We start from the raw sequence: 23,961 nt of genomic DNA on the forward strand, positions 1-23,961 counted from the left end.
ACTACAACTCCCATCATTCCTGACCATTGGCCATGTTGGCTGGGGCTGATGGGATTGGAGTCCAAAGCATCTGGAAGGCTACAGTGTTTCGCTATCCTTTCTGTAAGATAAGGGCTAATGGACTGAGGAATTTGTTCAAAACACATGAAGGCAAGTAGCCTAGTTAAATTCATATCACAGTGTGGAGCACATATTTTGAGAGTATTTGGCGGAAGGTTAAAATCCCACAAGGTCTTAATTACCTTAAGAAAGACAGAACTGCAGAGGTGGATGTGAATAATCTCTTCAGACATGAGAAGCGTGATAACTGTAACAACATTGCCTCAGGTGTCTGAAAGGTTACTCCTGAAGATGCAAACTAATTACACAATATTAAAGTTTTGTAGCTTGCAGACAAATAGAGTTCCTATCAATCTCGCCTTTCATATCTTCAGTGGTCCTCTCCTGTTTAACTTCTACAGCTTTAATGTGAAGGAAAACTCCCTTTGTGGAGTTTGTAGTTAGTTCATTTGCTACAAAACATTGACCTTGATGTGAACTAATTAGGATAGTAACAGTTAAATAATACAGGTTGGCAGTTAGAAACTTTCCTGGTATAAAAGGTGCCTTTGAACATAACAGCCATTTACACTTTCATGATCTCATCCCCAGAGCTCAGGGGGGAAAAAAGAAATACAAACTAATAAAGAGAACTTCATCTGGGGGCATTCTACGCACACAGCAGATTATCATCCCACAAACCCTTATCCAGGACACCAAATGAAATGCAACCAGATTCTTTCAAATTCCAGTATAGATCATGATTAAAAAAAAATCTTTTGGTAATAAGCAGACCTCTGATGATCTAAAGACATCCTGGTTCATTTTATTGACTTAGAAAAAGTAAATGTTATATCAAATACAACCTCCAGAGTTTAACAGGCGAGGTCACCTTGAAGGGAGGGGGGAATCATATCAAGCAAAGAGTATGAAACTCCCTCCAGGTTCAGCCTTGATTTACAAGGTAATAATAAGGTCTTCCTCGTATGCTGTAAAGCATATCTTTAAAATGTTAGTTCTATCCCAATCCTAAGCATGTTGAATTCATGCAGTTTGAAATTGGACTATTAGGCAGTTGGATACTGAAGAATAAACTGAACATTGCTCTGTGACTAGAAGGACACATGCTACATAAAATCCAACATAACCACTGAAAGTGTACCGCAAGCACATTTTAGCCACTGTAAGATAATCCCTTTGCCATTGTGATTTGAAAAACATCCGGTTTACATATAATAAAATGGAAGTTTCCCTCCCAGAACTTGGATGGGGGATTTCCCCCCCAGTCCTGTCCAGTTCTGCAAGCTTCTGCTGGCAGTAGAGCTACAAAGTTAGCAGAGAAGCAGTGTGTCTGCTCAAAAAGATGTACGGAAGCTAGCACTGGCAGAATCCCCACTACTGGTAGCCTGTGAAAAAACCTGGAATAGGGAATTTTGGGAGCATGGATGGGCAAGCAGAGGATCTGGTGAATTCTGAACTGACCCTGCTGATGTCATATGACAGCAGTGGGCCCAATCTGGGCCTCTTCACTGTGCAAACCTGGGTGCTAGTAAAGGGGATTCTCCTCCCTGTCCTGCCCTGGTTGGTGCAAGGCTTTGGATGTGGTGGTGGATGCACTGCTCCATCAAACCTCACGACTGGTAAGCCACAGGAATGCAACCTTTGTCACTCATGACTGATGACATCTGAAGGAAAACTAGGTGGACCCACTGCTGTTTTCTGCAGTGAAATTGAAACAGAGATGGATGATGCACTAGATAAATATTGAATTGTCCCATGTATGCCACCCTATTTTTGCATTTAAATCTTCTTTTGAGAGAAGACTGTGTGCATGATATGGGAAGGAAACAGATGGACACTGATTATGCAAAAATGCATCAGAGGGGAAACCACCAACACCCAACTAAGAAGTCACTTAAGACAGTTTTAAAGCAGAACAGCAAAAATGACATGGGAAGTGAGTCCCTAAATTTGTGGTAAAAAGACTTCCCCCCTCATCTTGTAGTCAGGCTGAGGTCACTACACAATCCAGCTATCTATTTAAATATATCTTAAATAAATGCTCTCCTATTTCTGTGAAATCCTTTGGCAGTTTGTGCTTTGCTCAACATCTTTCAGCTAATATGGAGAAATATGGACTCTCAGTCAAACCTATGAAAGGACACAACAGGAGGCATCTATTTTTTTCTTTCAAAAATGGTGTCAGTAAATTTGCTTTGAGGAAATGTTCAGTGTATTTTGCAACCAGTTTAGCTTGTGTGATTCATTGACTGTTGTTATCTTGATGTCACATTGACACCTGATAATTCCTGCATAAAAAGACTACAGTGACTTGCTTCATGTCAGAATGTAGCTAAATCTTATGTCTGCTTTGCTGGGAATTACAGGTGCAGAGAACAGTACACAGACAATAATGTAGCAGCACCAAGTCAAATATGAACAAGACATTGGCTCAAGAAACCTTGAGAGGATAGGAGAGGAAATGTGAATTTCTATGGGGGACTATCATAGATTGGGCCCTAAAGTCAGAAGCTAGTGTGCTTTGGATGAAAAAGACACAAATTCATATCCCTATCCACCGCCTCTCACACACAGAGTTGCTATGAGGTTGTAAGAAAAGATAAGAATATATGATATTCTGTTGAAGCCTGTGGGAGAGGGTGGGTAGTCCTTAGGAAAGCGTAAAAGAAATGTAAACAGAAAACACATTTAGCAGTGAGAAATCGCTGTGAGCTCCCTGGACCAGCCTGAAAGAGGAAGAACTGGTGGAACAGGCAATAAGATGCAGGAGGAGCTTACGCAGGGCTCCTCACAAAATGAAATGAAAACAAAATATAGCATTTTCTTTTGCTTAATGTCAAATATCCTTGGAATCAGTGAGATATAAGCCCCAGAAGTTTTCCACCAGATGGGATGGGATGAACACAGTAGTGGAGCCAGTCTGGTACTCCTGGCAGTGTGTCACCACAATGCTGATCTCCCCACTACCTTATGCTGCTGGTAAGGCACATGGATAGTATAGGAATCCAGAGGTCCCTTTCAGGCATGTCCAAAGTCCGTTTTGTGGGCCTAATCCAGCCCACTGGTCGGTTTAATCCAGCCACTGTGGCAGTTTATTTCCTGGGTTAAACAACCCTCCACAACTTCAATCCTAAAAAAGCTCAACTCTTCAATCTTAAAAAAAGGTCAACAACTTTGGTTGGCCCTTACGGCCCTTCACTTCATCTAATCTGGCCCTCTTTGAGAAAGGTTTGGACACCACCACTTGATCCCTCACCCTTTCTGCAAGCTGAGTTGCACCCAAACTTCCAACAGACCCACCTGGTGGTAAGCACCAAGCAGCTTCTGATAAACCCTGTTCACATATAATGAAGACATTAGGAGAGGGTGGCCACATGTACACACATTCATTGTTGCATCGTCTGAAATGGTCTCTGAATACCACTGTGTACAAAGACGACTCTTCACAGATTTTTCAAGTTTTACGGACATCTAGAAAGGAACCCTCCGAATAGACTCAGATGTCTTTTCATAAGTACTGTGAAAGCATGTACATCAGGGACTAGAGCCTACCATTGTCCCACACATTTGCTGTAAGCGCATATATAATGTATGAAGAAAGGCAGATTGAAATATGATTGCTGTAATTTAGAGATGATTTCTTATAAGGAACTTAAGAAAGAGAGTTTAGAAATGATTCCTGGAGGAGGGGTGTGAAGCCAAGAGCAGAATGAGAGGGAAGCTAGTTAGGTATTTCTGTGTGGCAGTAAAACATTATATTAACTTCTTCTTGGTGTGATCTCATGTGAGTGAACTTCTGGCATCAGAAGTGGAGGCCAAACAGACTTCTGAAGCAGGAGCAACTGAATGAAAAACGTGATAAAGTAAAATCATCCATCTGTGAAGGCAGAGGAAGCTTTGAAGCTTCACAACAACTTCCAGTTTGCGGAAAAATAAAATATTAAATGTGTTTCTTTCCTTTCCAGTAAACATTCACCCATCTCTCTGTAGCCTTACCTCATGGTGTTCTCCCTGCTGAACTTTAACTGAAGTGCAGACACCCAGGAAGGCTGCAGGGTTCAGACTGCTGGTGAGATGATTTGTAGAAAGGACACTCACAAACATCCCCTGGCCACCGCAAAAGTAAGGTAAGCACAACATAAACCTTGCACCTCACCCTTGAAAATTTGTCATCTGTGCTAAATTTTGGATACAAGTTCCTTTTTCATTAATTGATAGAGAACAGTTGGAAGAACAAAACAGGATTACTATTTTTGGGCACAGCACTCAAATACAGTGGTACCTCGGGTTACATACGCTTCGGGTTACATACGCTTCAGGTTACAGACTCCGCTAACCCAGAAATAGTACCTCGGGTTAAGAATTTTGCTTCAGGATGAGAACAGAAATCGTGCTCCGGCAGCACGACAGCAGCAGCAAGCCCCATTAGCTAAAGTGGTGCTTCAGGTTAAGAACAGAACGAATTAAGTACTTAACCCGAGGTACCAGTGTATGGACAAGCAGAAGCTAACCCATAGAAAGCACTTGGAAAAAGAGAGAGCTTGAAAGAAGCTTCCAAAATCTGTGGGTTGCAACGTGGTCTTAAAAAGTCTGCTTTTTTTCTGAATGTAGTGGAATCAGGCAAAAGTAATGAGAAAGACTAGAATCTGCCATTGGCAGTACAAGAACCAATGGTATCCTTTGAACTTGACACAGATGCTCAAGTTAATGGACTGCCTGAACATTATTATGAAAGACTCCAAATTAGGCCAAAACAACACCCAACAAATCTAAGAGTAACTGGATATTCCACTGTCAGTATGCCACTAAAGGGAAGAGTGCAATTCTAAGTATTTGGAACTAAGTCAGTTCCAAGTCAATGGGACTTCCACACAAATGTAATTAGTACCAGGGGTGTTAAGAATATTCAAATCACAGTATTGCACTGGTTACATAGGCTCAAAAGTTCAAGTACGAAGAAGCTCAACTACTACGTAATATCATGCTGGGTGTTGCGCTGGGCTTTCCACCTTTGACACCATACAGTTGATTAACTACCTCTTATCCATCTAAGGAAGGGTGAATCTGTCAATTTCAGTTCCTCTTAGTTTCTCATTTTCTACTCGAGCTCAGTCTGCCCCCATTTCTGCATCAGTTTTCAAGCTTCTCCCTTTTTTGCGAACTGATATAATGCATTTTAATGTGTTATTTGCACTGACATATACATTTTTATGCACACTTTCCCCCAATATGTGGTTTTCCCCACCCATTTTTGGTCAGAGAATGATACTGCAAAATTCAAAGATGTATGGATTTCAAAGTAAGGTTGTATTTCAGTTTGCAAATTGGTTCAGGCAGTGTGAATCAGGGCTGTTCACATTAAAATGCAAACAGAATGGGTTTCTCTCTCCTCCTTATATTCAACACAGGGCCATCAACATTGCTAAAACCTGCAAAGGTGTTTTTCCTTCAATGGATATACAATAGCAGGGGCTGTTAACCTGTTCCCTACCGCCCACTAGTGGGCGTTTCAGGATTCTAGGTGGGCGATAGGGGGTTCTATGGGCACAAGCTGAATCCTCCTTCCATCGAGTACTGGTGGGCGGTAAGGAAATTTTACCATCAAGAAAGATGCATTAGTGGGCGGTAGGTATAAAAAGGTTGACTACCCCTGTACTATAGCAATCTCTTGGTGCGAAGTTGTGCTTCATACATTGAGAAAGCACAAGTCTGCCTATATAAGGGATTTGTTTCAGTACAGGAACAAAACCCAGAAAATTTAATGAGTTCTTTCTAGTAGCATGTATGTAAGTAGTAAGTAAGCACAAGTTTAACCTTGGTATGAGAGAGACTTCTCTGGTTTCCAAAAGCAAGATGCTGGCAGATAAGACGACTGATATGTTTTGGACTGAAATAATTCTATGCCCTTTCAAACACAAATCATTGGGGGGGGGGTTTCCTACCAGTATGTTAAAAAACAACACCAAACATGTTATCCAAAGTCTTGTTTGAGTTCTCATTTCAAGAAGATTACATACAAAACGGAATGTTTTCTCTTCCTCCCTCCCTCCTTTTCAGAGTGCTGACGTAGCTGAATCTCTTCATTGCAGATAATGCTGAGATACTTGAAGGCAAAGGCAGACAATTACCAGCCTTTGCAAGCATTTAAAAGATTTGGGCCCTGAAGCAAAATGCTGTTTACCAAAGAATGAATGTGCCACTTGTACTTAACATAGGCAAGTTTGTCTGAACTCAAACATTCTGGATACTGGCCACCAGTGGACTCTAAGAAAGGTTTATAGGTGTGAGATAACATCAAGCTCCTGTCTGCGTTTCATTACTTCAGGGCCTTTGCTATGCTTTAAAACAAGAAACTGCAAGTACCAACAGAGGTATATTATTACATCTGCCTCTGTGTTCACCTACTGCAGCATTTAATCCTTCTCTGTAGAGAGGATCATCATTGACTATATGATTTGGACCACCCTGTCAACGGACATGGCCAGAGTTTAACTTAGGGTACATGGGAAGAGTTCCAGTGAGATCACTAAACCTGTGCCAGTTTGTGTCCACTGAGAAGCAGGTGTATCACCTTTGCCTATATGCCACAGAGTAGAAATAGGGCATTTGTTGTAGGTCTACAACTCTCATCGTGGGCATGCACGTGTGTGTGTGTGTGTGTGTGTGTGTGTGTAAATAGCAACTAGCAAGTCTTTTAAAAGACTTAGGAATAAAAAGAGACACCCTGAAGGGTTCAGAGACCCATCCATGTGGGGCAATTTCATTTTCCAACAGTCAACAAAAGGAAGCATGAGCATGTCAGGTAAAGGGGACAAAGCTACAAGGACTTTCTAGTAATTTTAAACCAGGAGGAGCAAATATACATTTAGTGCAAGGTAGGTTCAATGGACACCGTCTTTGCCTAATCTCAAGTAACAGAATGCTGCACCAGGAAACAAATGTTATAAGGAAGTATTTCCTCTTTCTTCTTTTCACAAGGTCTCTGTCTCTTCCAAATGCATGACAGATTCTCTCTCTTTCTGAAAATGTCTCTAACAAGGCTTTCATTGTCTCAGACAGGTGTGAAACTGGAACTGATTCACAGCCAACAACCCTGGTATCAGAGCCAGCTCTTCAGCTGAAAACATGCACCAACCATCCAGTAATACCAACACAGCCAGCCAGAGACTCAACAATTTAAGGCTTAACACACACACACACACACACACACACACACACACACACACACACACACCATAAATCAGATGATGATGTGCCAGCCAACCGTCGGCTTCTTGGGCAGATGCCTGCAGACTGTCTGTACAGATCAGACTGTGCCTGTTTGGGTTAGTGAAAACATTTTTCCCCCTTCTGAAGATGAGATGCTGGGTGGAGCAACTAGTTCAAACACATCCCCGTTGGCCCTGTCTTGTCTCAGCCACCTTCTTGCATATGCCTTTTGTGAAACTCTTTTATTCGCAAGTATGGTAGGGAATGTTTGATGTACAAACGCAGGGGGGATAGTCACACAGACCTGCATTTTATTTGTGATGCCTTGCAAAAACAAAAACAAAAAAACCAGTCCATAACTAATAGCACATATAAAATGTAACCGTCCAGGGGAACCGGCCTGACTATTCAGCCACAATGTTCCCCTGGCTCAAGTGGTTGATAGCTCCTTACTTCAACAAGATAAGTAGGAGAGCAGCAGCTTTCTGCGCAACAGTTGCCCATCTCTGCTCTGCGACTCTTATCTTAAGAACAGCCCCGCTAGATCAAACCAAAGGTCCACCTAGTCCAATATCCTCTTTTCATGGTGCCCAACCAAATACCTATGGGAGACCCACAAGCAGGACTTGAGTGCAAGAGTATTCTGTTCATTTGCTCCCCACCAGCTGGTATTCAGAGACATACTGCCTCTGACACTGGAGATACATGCAATCATCATGGCTAGTAGTCTTTAGTATCTTCTCCATCCTGACAGCAGCCCCCATTACAGAAACAGTATAAGTTGCCCTATACTTTACCTAGGTATGGATGGAACTCCCAAGCACCTACTCTAGTCTCCTGATACAGGGGCCTTCTCTGTCTCACCTGCCAAAGCTGCATCAAACAGAACAAATCAACATAACCGATCGGCTTGGTTTGAGCTGAATATGCAGTAACACTGCCAAACAAAATAAAGACAAAAAACAACCCATGCTGGTCCAAAGGCTAATTGTGGCCAGCTCAAGACATTTTTCTGCCTGAGGCACAGCAGCAAACAGCACCATCCCCCCAAGTGGAGCTGCATAATACCCAAGGCTGCTTGAGTTACTTTGGCACTTGGACAGGTCAAGTGATTTTGGAAACCACAAGCACTTGTCCTCCTTTCCTGGCAATAAAAAGGCAATAAGAACACATTAAGTAACAAACTATTGACTGCCCTTCCATGACACCCAAAATCAGCTGCTTGAGGCAGCTGCCTCACTGTGCCTAACAATGGAGCTGGCTGTGCAGGTGACAAGTCTCAGTCTGCTTTGCCCAATTGATCTGTGCAACGGTGAGAACAGGCCTTAGATTGGACAGCCTCCTGCCTCTTACTTGAAATTTTGTGACAGCTAAGCTTAAATGCCAGACATCATGAGGTTCACTCTTTGCCTCCTATCTCACATCTGAGGCCCTATAAGAATTTAACAAGAGTCTTTCTGGATTAGAGAACAGCCTTCCTCTCTCCCAGTGGCCAAGCAGATGCAGCAAGTAGGAAATGAGCACAACACCTCTCTCCCCATTCATATTTCCCAGCAAATGGCAGACAGAGGCAGACAGGCTCTGGTACTGGAGGTAGTGCCCTGTCATGACTAGTAGGCATTCATAGCCTTATCCTGCATAAATGCGTCTAATCTCTTTTTAAAGCCATCCAAGTCTTGGAGGTTCCAAGTCTTAGTTCCTCTGCCCTGCAACTACCCCTAACCCTGTAGACAGCACCAGGGAGGCAGAGGGCCCTTTTAACACAGAAACCCAAAGAACCAGAACTCATAGCCTCTTCTCCTTATTCTTCTCAGAAAATGGCTCACCCAACCTGCTTCTTTATTCTATGGCTGTGTATGCACCATTCTTATGATGCACGTGAGTTTCTCCAAAGAATCCTGGGAACTGTGGGTCCTGGGAATTGTAGCTTTGGGATGAGGTAAGTTACAGCTCCCAGGATTCTTTGAGGGAAACAGTGTGCTTTAAATGTATGATGTGTATGCAGCCTATAACCCTCATGAGAGCAAACAATGCACGTATGGAACATCATGGAGGATGTGTGTGTAGAATTATTTGGCGAGAGAGAGCTGACAAATAGAGAAAGGGTTAGTGGGTGCACATACCAGTTCTCTGGCCAACATCACCTCCCACCCCCTGCCCAACAAAACAGTTTTGTATTCCTGTTTTTCTCTGGCCTGTCCAGATACAACACATACAGAGTGTTTTCAAAAGTCTATTTGAAGGATTCGCCTTCGTACCGTCTGAGGGGGAAAAAACCCTTCCACAGAGTCATCTGGGTTTGTTTCTATTTCTTTTTTATTACTGTTATTCTTATTATCATCATATTTCCCAAGTGAACAGGTTGTCTACTGCTGCTTCCTCAATTGAGAGATGATTCATGCCCTCACCAATAATAGAGCGACATGCTCACAGCTGTGGCCCTCTTGGTAGCTGTTTTCCTGTCACACCCACCTGTTGGGTTTTGTGATTTTTGGCCGGACAGCCCGACCACAGCTGCAAGGGTGGTTTGATGGCATGAGTCATGAATGGAAGCAACAGGATAGGCTCACGCAAGGGCATGTCTCGAAAATTGTAAGAGAGATAAAAGTGAGTTAAAGTATTTGGAGACAAGATTTTTTCTTTCTTTCTTTTCTTTCTTAAAGAAAAAGAACACATAAGGCCACCGTGCCACGAATGATGCCTTTTTACAGATGTTTAAGCAACTGATATTCAGGCAAATGGTGGTATTCAACTAAGTTTTATGCAGAGCAGAAATTAATGGACCTAACAGAATCATGTTCATTAATGAGTTGTGTTCATTAAGGCTGTGGGAACCACTACAACTTTGTCTGAAAGCACCACACAACAACAGCAGCAGCAGCAGCAATAAAAGAAGGGAAAGAAAGATATACTGAACCACCATCTGATTGCATCGGGTGTGTGCTAGCACACCTATAAATATTTTAGAACATATCTTAAAACTTGTCTATAGGAAATGTTGATGCCAGGGGCCTGCTGCTGTTACTTCTAGTTTTGCCATAAGAACAACACAAAAGGTTTTATGCTGCCTAGCATCAACCTATCATGGGGAGCTACCAGTAGAATCATGGCATTTTTATCCATTACTGTAGACTGGGGAACCACCTGGATAAAAACATGACCCAACAAGTCCTTAGACGTTGGCTTCCCAACCACTTATTATGCATACTGTGCAAATTACCTTCATAGTTTTGAATAAATTTGGAAACAGCCTCTGTGAAGGAGTGCAGTGCACAATACCAGTTGCCAGATGATGCTTTCAGTGAGCATGGAGAGCTTCCATTCCAACACCACCCATTATTGATAATGGCTGCTCCTCTGACCACTTTTTCATGCCAGGTGGGAGAATCACAGAATAGCTTGTGATACGTGGTACAGCTCTGGTATGGAGACTCCATTACGTGCAAGTCTCATTCCACTTCTTCCATGGGAAAAAGCAAGTATAGGAGAATTTCCCTTTTCTGATCCATCTCTCAGGTAAGGGTGGTAGAGCATCTGCTTTGAATGCAGGAAATATCAGGTATGATCTCTGGCATCTCCAGGTATGGCTGGGAATGTCCCCTCTCTGAAACACTGGAAAGCTGCTGCCCTGTAGACAATACTGAGCTAGATGAACCATAGTCTGACATGATGTAAAGGCAGCCTCCTCTGTACTCCATGTCTAGATAAATTTCTGTGCCTCAGTGCATCTGTTTGCATTTGGGAGACCAGGTCTCTCTCACCATCTACTCAACATTCTACTTTCTCTGTATACTGTAAGACTCTCTAGTAAGTCACAGAGACCAACAAAGAGGGGGATATAGTGGGTATTGCTGTACTAGGCCCAAAGGAAGAAGGGGGCTCAGACTATGATCTTCTTCCATTACAAAAAAAAAACAACAACAACCCCTGCCTCTCTAGCCCTCCATGAGAAGAAAGCAATTACACTATACCTAGAAGTCTTCTCTAGTTTTCTCTAGTTGTCCAAGGTTTGAAGATAAAATATTTGAATGGTTAAATTAAATAATGTAGTATATTTTATGTTCATGTTCTATTAAAAATGTGCTTGTGACTGGCTACTCTCCTTACTTAGAAAAATCAATCTGGATCAGGACCACGGGGGTTGATAGAACTTTCTCTGTATGCCATCATTACAGCAGCAGCAGCAGCATAAGTGTTTTGCAACAGACTCTTATATAGCATTTTCAGGTAACGGCTAATAAAAGAATATTTTATGTGTAGCCAAAATGTGCGCACCACACTTTTTGGAAGGGGGGAGGGGAACTATTCCAGAATGCCAAAGAGATATTAAAAATATCTCTTTAAAAAATTAACATAATCTACATTCAGTCTCATGGCTAAGATTTTCGAAATCAATAAACAATGTGTGTCGACTCTATTTTAGGATGTAAACAGAAATCTGCCAAAGCCTTCCAAATATCCAACTATTTTAGACCTCTGGATTAAGACGAGCAAATTTCCGAGATGCAGATTGAAAGAAACCACTTGAAGTCCACAAAACAACACCTAAAATAAACAAGCCAAGGGATGCTTCTCTTTACTCTTATAAGTAAAATGGGGTTGCAAGCTCGAATTTGCTAAACTGAAATGTGGAGAGAAACGGCATACTTTCCCTAACAGCCCCAAAGCTCACCACTTGGCACTTGGATCATGAACTGACGGTTCTAACACAGAAAGAAGTTAGGCTATCAGTGGGTGGTAATCAAAATAATCATGTGTGGGCATGCGTCTGAAGCTTAGAGAAGGGTGGACTGATTTCAGCAGGATCAAGCACTGGTCAAGTCCTTGACACACCTGATTACTCATTGTACACAGGGAGGGAGGAATTTACAACATGGGAAAATTGTCTTGTCAATCATAGCAATAAAAAACTGGTAAAAATATACATCTTTTTTTTTTTTTTTTTAAAGCAATCTTCTCTATATCAACTTTTTGGAGAAAGGGAAATAACTCATGCTTTGCTAGACCCTGGCATCTGCAGATAGATCTGCCAAAGACACCGGAGAGCTGTGTAGATGATACTGAGCGAGATTAACCAATGATCTGAGCCGGTAGCTTCCTAGGTTACTATGCCCTAACCTCACACAGAGAGTTTATAAGTGCAGAATGTATGTATATCGCCACCCTCTCAAAGACAGGCCACACAATCATTCCAGCATTTTTCCTGCCTGCAAAACTGCATGCTCCTGCATGTGAACACATCGTTGACTGGGTGCTCTAACACAATACACCTGAATGTATTTTGGCATGGCTGATGGTCACATTGTATTTTTGTTCACATATGGACTGACGCCGAAGGATAAGACAGGTAGGAAACCTAAAGTAAATTTAAGTGAAAATGAAAAGCAAGTTGCACAGCGTAACTTTGCAGAAGGCTAAAATCATAACTTGTTGAAGGCAATCTCTTTTAATGGTATCCCTTACATCAGAATCCCCAACGTTTTTCAGCTGAGGAGCACATTTGGAAAGCTAAGAAACTGTTGTGGGGACCAGTAATGCTCAGAACCTTCTCCCCATCCTCCAAACAGGCAAGATGCTTACACACATCCCAAAACAAGTACAAAACAGACAAAAAAGCAGGCAACCCTCCAAAAAAGGAAGGGGCAGAGGGCCTTGTTGTACACCGTGAGGGAGGTATGAAGGTGCCATGGTGCCCATAGGCACTGCAAGTTGGGGCTAAATATGAAGACAACCTCTTTAGGAGCTTTCTCCACTTCTAGAGCAAAGTCATTCTGTGGCTGCAAGCCTGCAGGTGTTGCCTGTGCAGTTCTCACAAGCCAGCATGCATCAGCAGAGGCCTTCCCTCCACAGTTCTGTCCTTCCACCACAATGAAGGTTAGAAGAAGCAGTCTATTCTAGCCAATGGAATAGGTTGGGGTGTGTGCTTAGTGAGTGTGTGTGGTGTCCATGCTAGTTTCTTTTGTTTACAAATGCTCCCACAGGCTACCCAAAAGTTTGTCAAACCCTGATTTGGAAGCACCTAATTGTCTTGTGTAAACCAAGAAGGGATTTTGATTTTTTGAGAAATGCCTTTGAACAGCCCCTTCCTCATCTCACAAACTTATGTTTTGAAAGCCTCCTGGTTTTCAAAGAGGATTACTGTGTGGGTACTGTTGGCTGCTTTCGGAAATCAAAGGATACAAGGCCTGTGGAGCTCAAAATATGGCTCTTTGGAGGGTGTCCGGCACCACTTAGAGCACACATGCCACAGTGTGCACGAATTTGATTCAGTGAGCATTTGCCTTTAAGGTGTTCTTCTTTATTAATTTTTGTTGTATTTACCATGGGAGGTAATTCAAGCTCTGCTAACAAGCTATGAAGTGTTCTGCCAACGTGGAGATTACAGTCTTTAAAAAAAAAGAATTCAATGGAGAGTAAAACTGGATTTGTCAGTGAAAGACTAAGAGAGATTTTATTTACCAGAGTTTTGCAACACGCACCTTTAATCTTCGTAACAACTGGGTTATTCATGGGCCCATACTATGCTTCAAAAGCCAATAAAAAAGAACATCAATATCACTAGCATAAGGTCTCAACTATGATGTGTCCACAGTTCAGAGTGCGTCTGAAGTCTTGTATAAGAAGCATACCTGCTTCTGCTTGTATTTTACAGAATAAATAAAACTCACCTGGCTTTCTTATTCTACACTAAAGAGCCCAAGTAATATATTCTGGGCTGGATCCAGACAAACTTAGCTGAACTTAGGTCCCACTGAAATCAATGGCACGCACGTCATGACTTCCGCATCCTATTGATTTCAGTGTGATCCAAGTTCAATTAGCCTTAGTTATCCAACCCACAACTCCTTTAATCCCCCACCCCCAGGAGTTCAGGGAAGGGTACAGGCTCACCCCTAATCCTCACCATTTCATCTTTACAACTACCGTGTAAGAGTAGTCAGGCCATAGATCTCATTGGCCCAAAGTTTCCCAGTGAGCTTCATGAACTACCTCCTTGGTCTAAGTCCAATGTATGAATTCCGGAAAGGAAGGAGCATTGCACTTTCTGCAGTGTATTACAAGGACTTCGTGAGCCAGGGCTACACCCACTCCTCTGAATTAATTAAGTGCTCAGAACTGTCAAAGTGATAAGTGGCAGGCAGGTGAAATACAACCTCCTATTTCTTGGTGCAACTGAAGTGAGGGAGCAAAACAAAGCAGCAGACACTTCCCCTCTTGGTCAAGTCATGCCGAACTAAAATTCAACTTTGAGTTTAGAAGGGAGCCTGCGTGGTATGGCACTATGCAGCCTAATCTCTTGATATCTTTAAGCTGCAATTTTAAGAATTCTTAAAAGGAGGACTGTTCCCATTGAGCAGGTAACCCTGTTAAAGGCAGTGGTGATGAATATCACTTAATTTTTAAACATTTCTGTTGTTAGGGGCTATTATAATCGACAGTGGTTGTTAAGTGGTACTTTATTTAGACAGGTAGGATACTACAGTGGTTAAGAATCATAGAACTGTAGAATTGGAAGGGACCCCCAAGGGGTCATCTAGTCCACCCCTCAGCAATGCAGGAATCTCAACTAAAGCATCCATGAAAGATGGACATCCAACCTCTGCTTAAAAACCTCAAGACCACCACTGTCAAACAGCTCTTACTATCAAAAAGTTTTTCCTGATGTTCAGTCACAATCTCCTTTTTTGTAACTTGAATCCATTGGTTTGGGCTCTACCCTCCAGGGTAGGAGAAAACAAACTCGCTCCACCTTCCATGTGGCAGCCCTTGAGATTTTTGAAGATGGGTACTATATCTCCTATTTTCCAATCTAAACATACCCAACTCCCTCAACCATTCCTCATAAGGCTTGGTTTCCAAACCTTGTTCTTCTAGGTTGCCCTCCTCTGCACACATTCCAGCTTGTCAATATCCTTCTTACATTGTGATGCCCAGAACTAGACACAGGATTTCAGGTGTCTAGAGCAGACTAAAGCAGTACTATTACTTCTCTTGATCTAGACACTATACTTCTGTTGAGGCAGCTTAGAATAGCATTAGCTTTTTTGCTGCTGCATCACACTGTTGACTCATGTTAAGCTTGTGGTCCACTAAGACACCTGGATCCTTTTCACATGTACTGCTAGTAAGCCAGGTGTCCATCTTATATTGGTGCAGCTGGTTTTTCTGGTGACTTCTGTTTCAGTGTATCTGAAGAAGTGTGCATGCACATGGAAGCTCATACCAATAACAAACTTAGTCGGTCTCTCAGGAGCTACCGGACAATTTTTAAAATTTATTTCGAGAAAGAAATGGTTGGTGTTCAAACCATCCAGTATCTGCATCTGTTGAGTCTTTAAGATAGAATGTAGGAGGCGTAAGCCAATATTCAAATGAGACTCTTTGAGATTTTCTCAGTACACATTTATCTACAGGACAATGGCTTTGTGATGCAAACTGCTTTGGATGCAGGTTGCCTTCCTAACTGCAGATTACAACTTATTAGTTTCCTGCAGCAATTGGCTTTTCTGTCATCAGCATTCTGCAAATCAACTAATTAGTAGGCAAACAATCCTATGATAATTTGCTAGACTCTCAAAACAGGATATTATCTCTCTGACCTGTGAAAAGATAATCCCTTGTGTTGGAGAATTCTCTTCTCACCTTATTGCCAAACAATTAATTTAGTTTTCTGCAGCTGATTAAGTGTAATAGTCTAGGCAGGAAACAGCGTTATTGTACCTTGCCAAAGATCTGTCAGATGAGCACACATGAATATACCAGAATGGCTCAAAGAAGAAAAAGCATGGCAAAACATTTTCTAACTATTACTTCTGTGTCCATATAGCAAATATGGTCTGCTAAGAATCTGAAGCGAAGAAGCATTCACTGATCTAGTAATGTTTACTACCTTTTAAACACAGACAGAAATAAGTTATTTGCTGTCCTAGTAGGAATAAACTGAAAGAGACAACTGTTAATTCATTGTAAAAGTGTTTCTAATGAATAGGAAGGAATAGCTTCTTTGTGTATTGATCAAAAGTGGCCTGTAATTAATACTATCAACATTCTGAACCTAACATGGAAGTGACTGGTTTTTACTAGATCAGCATTTCACATAAGTACCCTGATCCAGGAAGAATATATTCCAGTAAAAAACAACAACAACAACAACCCAACAACCTATGGGCCTGTTGTTATGCCGAGTCACTAAAGGCAATAATCATTTGTTTCCGTGGAATGAGGCAGGAAAGGGGAAGAAGTTTCCCAGGGTCAGCCTCCTACTCCTCTAAAAGGTGCTTCCATCACCTGTAAAGCAGACAGAAGAACAGTCTCATCTTTAAAATGCAAAAATAAAAAATGGTGTTGTGGTTATTCCAAGGAGAAGAGAAAAAAGTGGGAAATCTGTAGTCATCCAGATGTTGTTTGGCTACAACTCCCATAATCTCTGACCGCTGGCCATGCTGGCTAAAGCTTAAAAGAACAGGTCTAATAACAGTTGTATAGGTTCCTCTGGAATACTGTAACATAACTATTCATCTGGAACAGAAAGTAAACATAACAGGCTTTTTAAACTGCGTGTTTTTAAAAAAGATTCCACACTGAAAATACAAATTTCAGTGCCCTAAAAATATTATGATAATTGTGTCTGAATTTTTCACACATTCTGTTTTTGAGCATTTCATTAAAACCCACAAAAATACTAAAAACCTAGCGAAATAGATCAAGCTATGGAAACAATGCTATCTACAATTCCTTGTGGTCAACCACACCAGTGTGTTTCTTCAGCTCATGGGAACTATGATAAAGATGGATGTTTTCATGAAATGATTATGACAGCATAGGAGACCTTGAAGATATCTCTTTAAACAAAGCTTTTTTCACCTGGGAAGCAATGAAAAAAATATTACTGCAAAGTTTAAACATTCCTGCCTTTTCCAAAGAAATGATCAAATAATCTGCCTTCTTGTGTTACAAAAAGCAGTTTTGGTTACTTTTGTCCTTGTAAGCATGTTTTGGTCTATATAATTGGTCACAAGCCTTTTAAAAGGCTTACTTTAGGTGTAAACATATCCAGAGACATTTCTTTTAACTGAAGTATTGTTGTTGTTTTTAGGGGATGGGGGAAACTCATTTTCTCAATTTTTTAGCAGTACATAAAATCTTTTACATAATGCAACCAGGATCCAAATAATTGCATAACTAATGCTGCAAGAACAGGGGAATTTTGGACTTATGTTTCCTGAACAGCAGTCTTCATGGTGTATGGCAAACCAATTTGAAACTGACAGGAAATCTCAAGAAGAGTTTAAGATGTGGCATAGAGAGTCTAAATCGGTCATGGAGAAATAAAACAATTGACACATACTTTAGGTAAATGATTTGCGTCCTGGCTTCCATTTTACAGGGCCTGTCAGTATTTTTTGGAGAGATTCAATTGCATACTGGAAATTTAGGTTTGTACAATTAAAGTAGATTAAAGCACTCTGTCAACCCTGTGCTTTTTGAAGTTAGGAAACCAATAGGGAAATGCACTGAAAAGTTTGGGATGAACAAATGATTAATGGAAAGACATATAAGAACTGTGTAAGCAAATCAGGATGAATACTTATTGTCATATAACCTCTGCACAAGTGCTCAATAGATACTGGATGCTGTCTATCCTCAGCGTAGGTTTTGTGTGAGCAAATTAGGATGGATGCTCAGTAAACGGGCTGTTTGGAAGACTCCCACGTCAGTCAAATAATAGCAAAAAGAAATGCAATGTTCACACACTCAAGATATGTAAAACTTCATGAAATCAAATAGACAACACATCGAACTCTCCACAGACTGGAAGCCAGTGTGCTGCAATGGTTAGACGTGGGAGACCAGGTTTCAAATCTCTACTCAGTCATGAGGCTCAATGAATGACCTCAGGTCAGTTACTCATCCTCAGGCTACCTTACCTCACAGGATTGTTGTGAAGATAAAATGGGGAGGGAAGGAAATGTCTATGTCACCCTAAAGTCCTTGCAGGAAAGGTGGAATAAAAATGTAACAAATAATCACCATCCCAAGCACATTTTGTTACAATGACCTAGACTACTTTCTAGGAAACATAGCAGAGGGTAGTTAGTAAGGAGGTAGAATGATTGCCTCTTGATTCCTCATACACCCAAGAGCATCTTGCCATTATGCGCGTTATATTTTTTACAAATTCCCATATGCTTGAACCATAAAACAAAAGATTACATTGCAATAACCCATCGTAAACATAGCAAATTTGTTCTAGTGCCCCCTTTTCAGAAATATATTGTTTCTTCCGGTTCAAGAGGGTGGTATAAACAAGAAATGTTATGATTAATCTTATGAGCTCTTATGCTGTCAAATAAATACTTAAGAAGATGGAGCACATGGCAATGCAACATCATGACCGCTGTGACCACTGCTCAAGCATTACCAGCTCTTCCAGGATATTAATAATGGTACAGGAGCAGGGGTTGGCACTCTCATCCTAGAAATAGTTACCCATTGCCAGAAGTAATGCAGCAAAGCAGCAAACAAAATTGGAAGAGGAAGAATAGGAGAAAACTAGATGGAGGGCTTGCCTAGAGGAACTTTATAAGAGAAGACCTTTTGAGCACTATCAGTGAAGCCATACGTATATAACAATAAGATTGCAACTGGAAGACGGCAACGCATACAAATCCTTTCCTTACTTGGCTACTACTGGATAGCACACTAGCTTTATTGAACTGAGACTGTGCATACTGCATCCAATGTGCTCTGCATCCAGACCATTACTGCCTGAGCTTACTACAGCAGTAGTAAATATGCCAGAGACTTACTGAACTAAATGCTTAGATTGGACTGTACCAACAACAATACTAGTGTGATGCCAAAATATATGACATTATGGTAGTTTTCTGCTGTGTATGTACGAGTTGTTCTTTGTTTTATAAATTTGTTTATGTATACTATTTAATAGAATTTTTAATACAAAGGAGTTAAAAGTATTACTAGGGCTAGTTTCTAAATATCACAAGTACAGGTCATAAATAAGCACCTGAGAGATATTTGTGTATGTTTAAAAGGGCTGAAATATTTTCATACCACTAAGCTACTGTTTACTCCACCCATGAAAGGGAGAAAGGAATTAACTTCCTATTTTTATCAGGTTTCATATTTCAAACAAAAAGCAGTTTCTATGATGAAAGCAAGTCCAGGCAGGCTAGTGCCCATAAATTGCTTTAATAGACTCCTTGATTTCTTTCATATATATATATATAAGAAGGAAAATACACCTGTCCATTTAGAAGTTCAAAACCTATGCCTTCACAGGGGTGAAGGGGAATAACTATGCTTTCAAGTTCAAAAGAAAACTATTCAGTGTATAAGTACTGATGCAATTCTGCAAGCAGATATTTATATAGAGGAAAAAAATTGTCATAGATGGAAGCTTTTATGGAGGTACTGGCACAGAAGTTGAATAAAGCCAACCAACCCAAGGGTAATCCCTACAATCTCACAAAGTACACGCTCTATTCTTTGTGAGAGAGTCAGCAAGCCCTAACTGAAAGGCAGTAGCATAAAATCCAGCCCAAACAGAATGGGAACGAGGTATAGCCCCACCATGGGGAGGAGGGTATATACACAGGCAGAAGAACTGACTGATAGTAAGAGCTATTTGACAGTAGAACAAAGTGGAGAGTTGTGGACTCTTCATCCTTGGAGGTTTTTAAGCCGTGTGTCTTGGGTGCTTTAGCTGAGATTCCTGCATTGCAGGGGGTTGGACTAGATGGTCCTTGGAATCTCTTCCAACTCTATGACACATTAGCAACTGAAGTGTTATAGGGTTAACCTGTACACGGTTTGCTCTTTTCCTCAATTTGGGTTGAAGTTGCGGGGGGCGGGAATGCATTGAAGTGCAGCATTTCATAAGAAACGATAGATATGGATTGTGTCTATTGTTGTGTGTGCACTTTTTCCTAAACCAGTGGTGGGAATTGCTGTTCTCCAGTACAGGGGATCTTGCCTATATTTAATTTGCTTTAAGTACACTCTAATTTGAGTTCACTGTATTTGTCTTATGGCTTTTAAGTCTCTTAGTTATAGGCTTTCAAATGTTTTGTCCACAACAAAAATGGGAAAGAAATGTGCCTTATGACAAGCAAATCCTAAATTCCAACACAGAGTCCAAACAAAATACAAAACCATGGTAGGCTAAACTAAATCTTGTTTCATTTAATATCTGAACCAAAGCCTACTGATAAAACATGGTTTGTTTAAGTTCAGCAAACCAGTGTCTGAAACCAAAATTTGAAGCTTGTTTGCAAACCAGAGTTTACATCTGAGTCACTGTGAATCCATCTGAATTCAGTGCTGAGAATATGGGAAACAAAAACAACTCTAAATCATGGTTTGCCTGCTTCATGTCTACTGTTCGCATAACATGGTTTCATGTTAAATCTGAACCCAGTGAAATGAACACAACTAAGCATTACTAAGAATTAAAATGACAATATATTAAAAAATTGATTTTCACCTGTGGAAATACAAACAATTTTGCATCATGTCCAGTAGACTGAGTCTGCAGGGATGAATTTTACTTCTTTTCTTTTTAAAACATCTTGTTGTTTTAGTTCTGAATACATTAATATGAGTACTACTACAACGGGTACTAATAATGATAATAAATAGACCACACCACTGAACTCTGTTAAAATGCAAGAACATACTTGATTTAAAACAAGTGAATTGTTCTGTTCAAAAACTGTTCAAAGTATTTATTACTACACTGGAAAATAAACATTAGCTTTCTAAGAAAGGGTCATATGTCATTCATCCTAATTTCAGACATGCTTAATTATGCGTGTAAAATATACCTTTTTAAAATACCTTTGAAAAATATACATTAGAGGGTATTTAATCAAGTCCTTCAAGCACTTAATTCCAGCTACTTTCATGATGATAGATAGTTGCAAAGCAAGATATTTAAAAAGCAAAAAACCAAACCAAACCAAAAACCCAAGACAGGATTGTTTTAATTTGTTTACACTATGTGGTCTGGAATTATAGCTGGAGCCAAGCTTCAGAGATAGCTCCCAGCAAAATATAAACTAAAAATGCACTTTGCTATCTTTAAAGCATGCCCTGATCCCAATCAAGGTACACAGAAGTAAATTTCATTGCCATCAACAAGACTTATTAAACATGCTAAGGGCTGGAGAGGTCCTATTGGAAACAGCTTGTGTTTGCTCTGTAACAAATGGCTTAAGTGTTACAGTTGAAGGTACTGTCCCCCAACATGGTATCCCGCAGATGTTTTGAACTGCAGCTCCCATCATCCCTGACCATTGGGCTATGCTGTCTGGGACTGGTGAAAGCGGTAGACCAAAACATCTGGAAAGCACCAGGCTGGGGAAGACTGCTTTAGGGCAATACTTAGGAAGACGCTCTGCTGGATCCCATGTGATTCACATCTGAGTAAACATATACAGAATTAGACTGTATATGTGTGGTAGCTGTGTGGTAGCTTTATCTATCTTTAGTCGCCATGCAAAGACTTTTCTTTCTGCCCTTTCCTTTTGGCCATTAACTTGAAGGGTGGCATTGCAGCCTCTTTTACTGGAATGGAATGTGTAAATCCTGCCCTTTATCTAGTTATTGTTATTAAATATTCTAAATTGGTTTTATTGTAAGTCACTTTGGATCACTCTGTGAAAAGAGCAACTATATATATAGTTCTGGCTCCTCTCAGGTGGGTGCCATTGCCATTATAAGAGAATATCTTCTGTTTAAAAATATATATGGCTGAAATTTTACTACTCTCGTATATACTGGAATAAACAGTAGATTCAGTTTTTAGAGTAACCTGGGGCTTTCACCTAATGCTGCGCCTGACTGCCTTTTCTAGCATTTTTCTATAGTTCTACAGCACTTGGAGTCTGTATACATAACCAGCCACTCCAACATCATCTTATGAAAGCAGGAGTCTGAACTAGGCTAAAAGATAACTTGCAAACATGAAACAAGGAGTGAGTGTTGCTTAATAACACAAGGTCAGTCTGGAGAATTTTGTGATTAAATAAATTAGTTCCTGGTTTATCACAGGGCAGTCTTAGGGTGTTCTGCTGTTCCTGTAACACAGTTGACGACATACAGATTAGTGCCTCCGTATATCACTTTAATTATTTTTTTAGAGGTCAGAATAGTTAAGGGATGAAATCATTATACTGATATATACATTTTCGTACATATTCTTTGGTTGGAGAACAAGAAGTGCAAATGTCAAAGGGTAGCTGCATTGTGGTTTGCATATTGCACCAGGAACTGTGGATTCAGAACCAAAATTCTCCCCCATCCCTACATGGAGAGGAAAGTGGGATCACCCGTGAAACAAGTTCAGTTTGATGTGTGGAAATGGTATCTGAATATCCCTTTGAGCTGGTACTGACGACTGCTGTTAGTGCCTTGAAATTCATGGCAACACCACTCATACAATTTACTCAAAAGTAGAACAACTGAACTCCTATGATCAAAGGATACAAATATATATCACATAATGAATCATAGAATCACAGAATTTAGAGTTGGAAGTTCATACTCTGATACATTTATACTGTGTATGAACTTGCAATAAAAGCCTGATGGCTGCTTGTTTCTCTCAGAGAGAAGAAGCCACCAGGAAGGAAATTTACAATGGACAAGCAGTGGACTGGGGAGTAGTTTCCACTCCTTCTCTGCTCTAATAGCTCCTTTTCCTAGGGAAAAGCAGCATCAAACTTTCATTGCATGAAACATGGACACGCATTCTAAGCTGCAAAGCATGTGCCTCACTGCTATGCATATATTGTAGCCAGGATCGGCCGACCCATGCGGCAAGATCTTCACTCATCCCTTCTTCCCTGGGGGGGAGGGAAATGCCATTTTGTGGTTCTCCTCAGGTGCCAAAATATTTTGAGCCGTCTCTATTTGTAGGATCATTGTTGAGTTGATTATAATGCTGTTAATTGGCTGGAGGAATCCCACAGTAGTGTGCAATCAGAGAAATGAATGAGCATTTGTTTTGGGAGAAAGACTCTGCCTAGTTTCTTCTACACTGTTCTTCACCAAAGCTTTTCCACAGTTGTTTTGAACCTTACATCAAACTCAACCTTTCCCACATTGTCTGCTTGCAATTGCTGTCCTCTTTCACCAGCAGCGCTAGTGCTAGATGTGCCAGATGAAACCCACTGGGAGGGGGGCTGGGGAAACTGTCCCAAAGTGCCATCCTATACAACAGATCAAGCCAACCATGATTCCAATGGCCAATGGATGACCGTCTCCTTGATGCTCAGGGTGGAGTGAGGGGAGGAAGTTCAGGTACTTACCCTGAATCTGGCTCTGAGGCTGAGGGTTAAAAGCAGTGGTGTGGTTCAAGGAAGCTCTTGGGTTAGGAGTGGGGGCTGGGTGGTGTGGGCTGACCCTTATGGCTGTGCGACGCAACTGCTCCAATTCGCTCAGACGCTCTGAAAAGGACAAACTCCCAGGCTTTGTCTGCTCGTCTAGTTTCTGACGATGTCCTATTGCGGGGAAGGGGAAAGAAGATGAGAACAATATCTAACTGACACATAGCAGAATCTGTTGCTGTGTATGCACGCTATTACTATGGTCAGAAAGTCAACAGGATCTATATTGCAGGGTAGTCTAGCCAACGTCGAGGCCTTCAGATATTGCTGGATTCAAACT

The 23,961-nt window shown here is 41.0% G+C and overlaps 1 protein-coding gene across 2 annotated transcripts in view; it reads right to left on the minus strand.

Annotated features, from left to right (window-relative positions):
- RUNX1 (RUNX family transcription factor 1) overlaps positions 1-23,961 on the minus strand; it is a 176,662-nt gene that overhangs the window by 17,802 nt on the left and 134,899 nt on the right. Inside the window, exon 6 of one of the 2 annotated variants that reach the window (XM_083438707.1) lies at positions 23,604-23,795. The exons of the other annotated variant lie outside the window; for it this stretch is intronic. Within the exon in view, the coding sequence (XP_083294833.1) occupies positions 23,604-23,795 (192 nt within the window). The remainder of the gene's footprint in view (positions 1-23,603; positions 23,796-23,961) is intronic. 2 annotated transcript variants of the gene reach the window in all.

Source organism: Podarcis tiliguerta, assembly GCF_965153285.1.
Source record: "Podarcis tiliguerta genome assembly, chromosome: 4".
NCBI classification, from domain to species: Eukaryota; Metazoa; Chordata; class Lepidosauria; order Squamata; family Lacertidae; genus Podarcis; species Podarcis tiliguerta.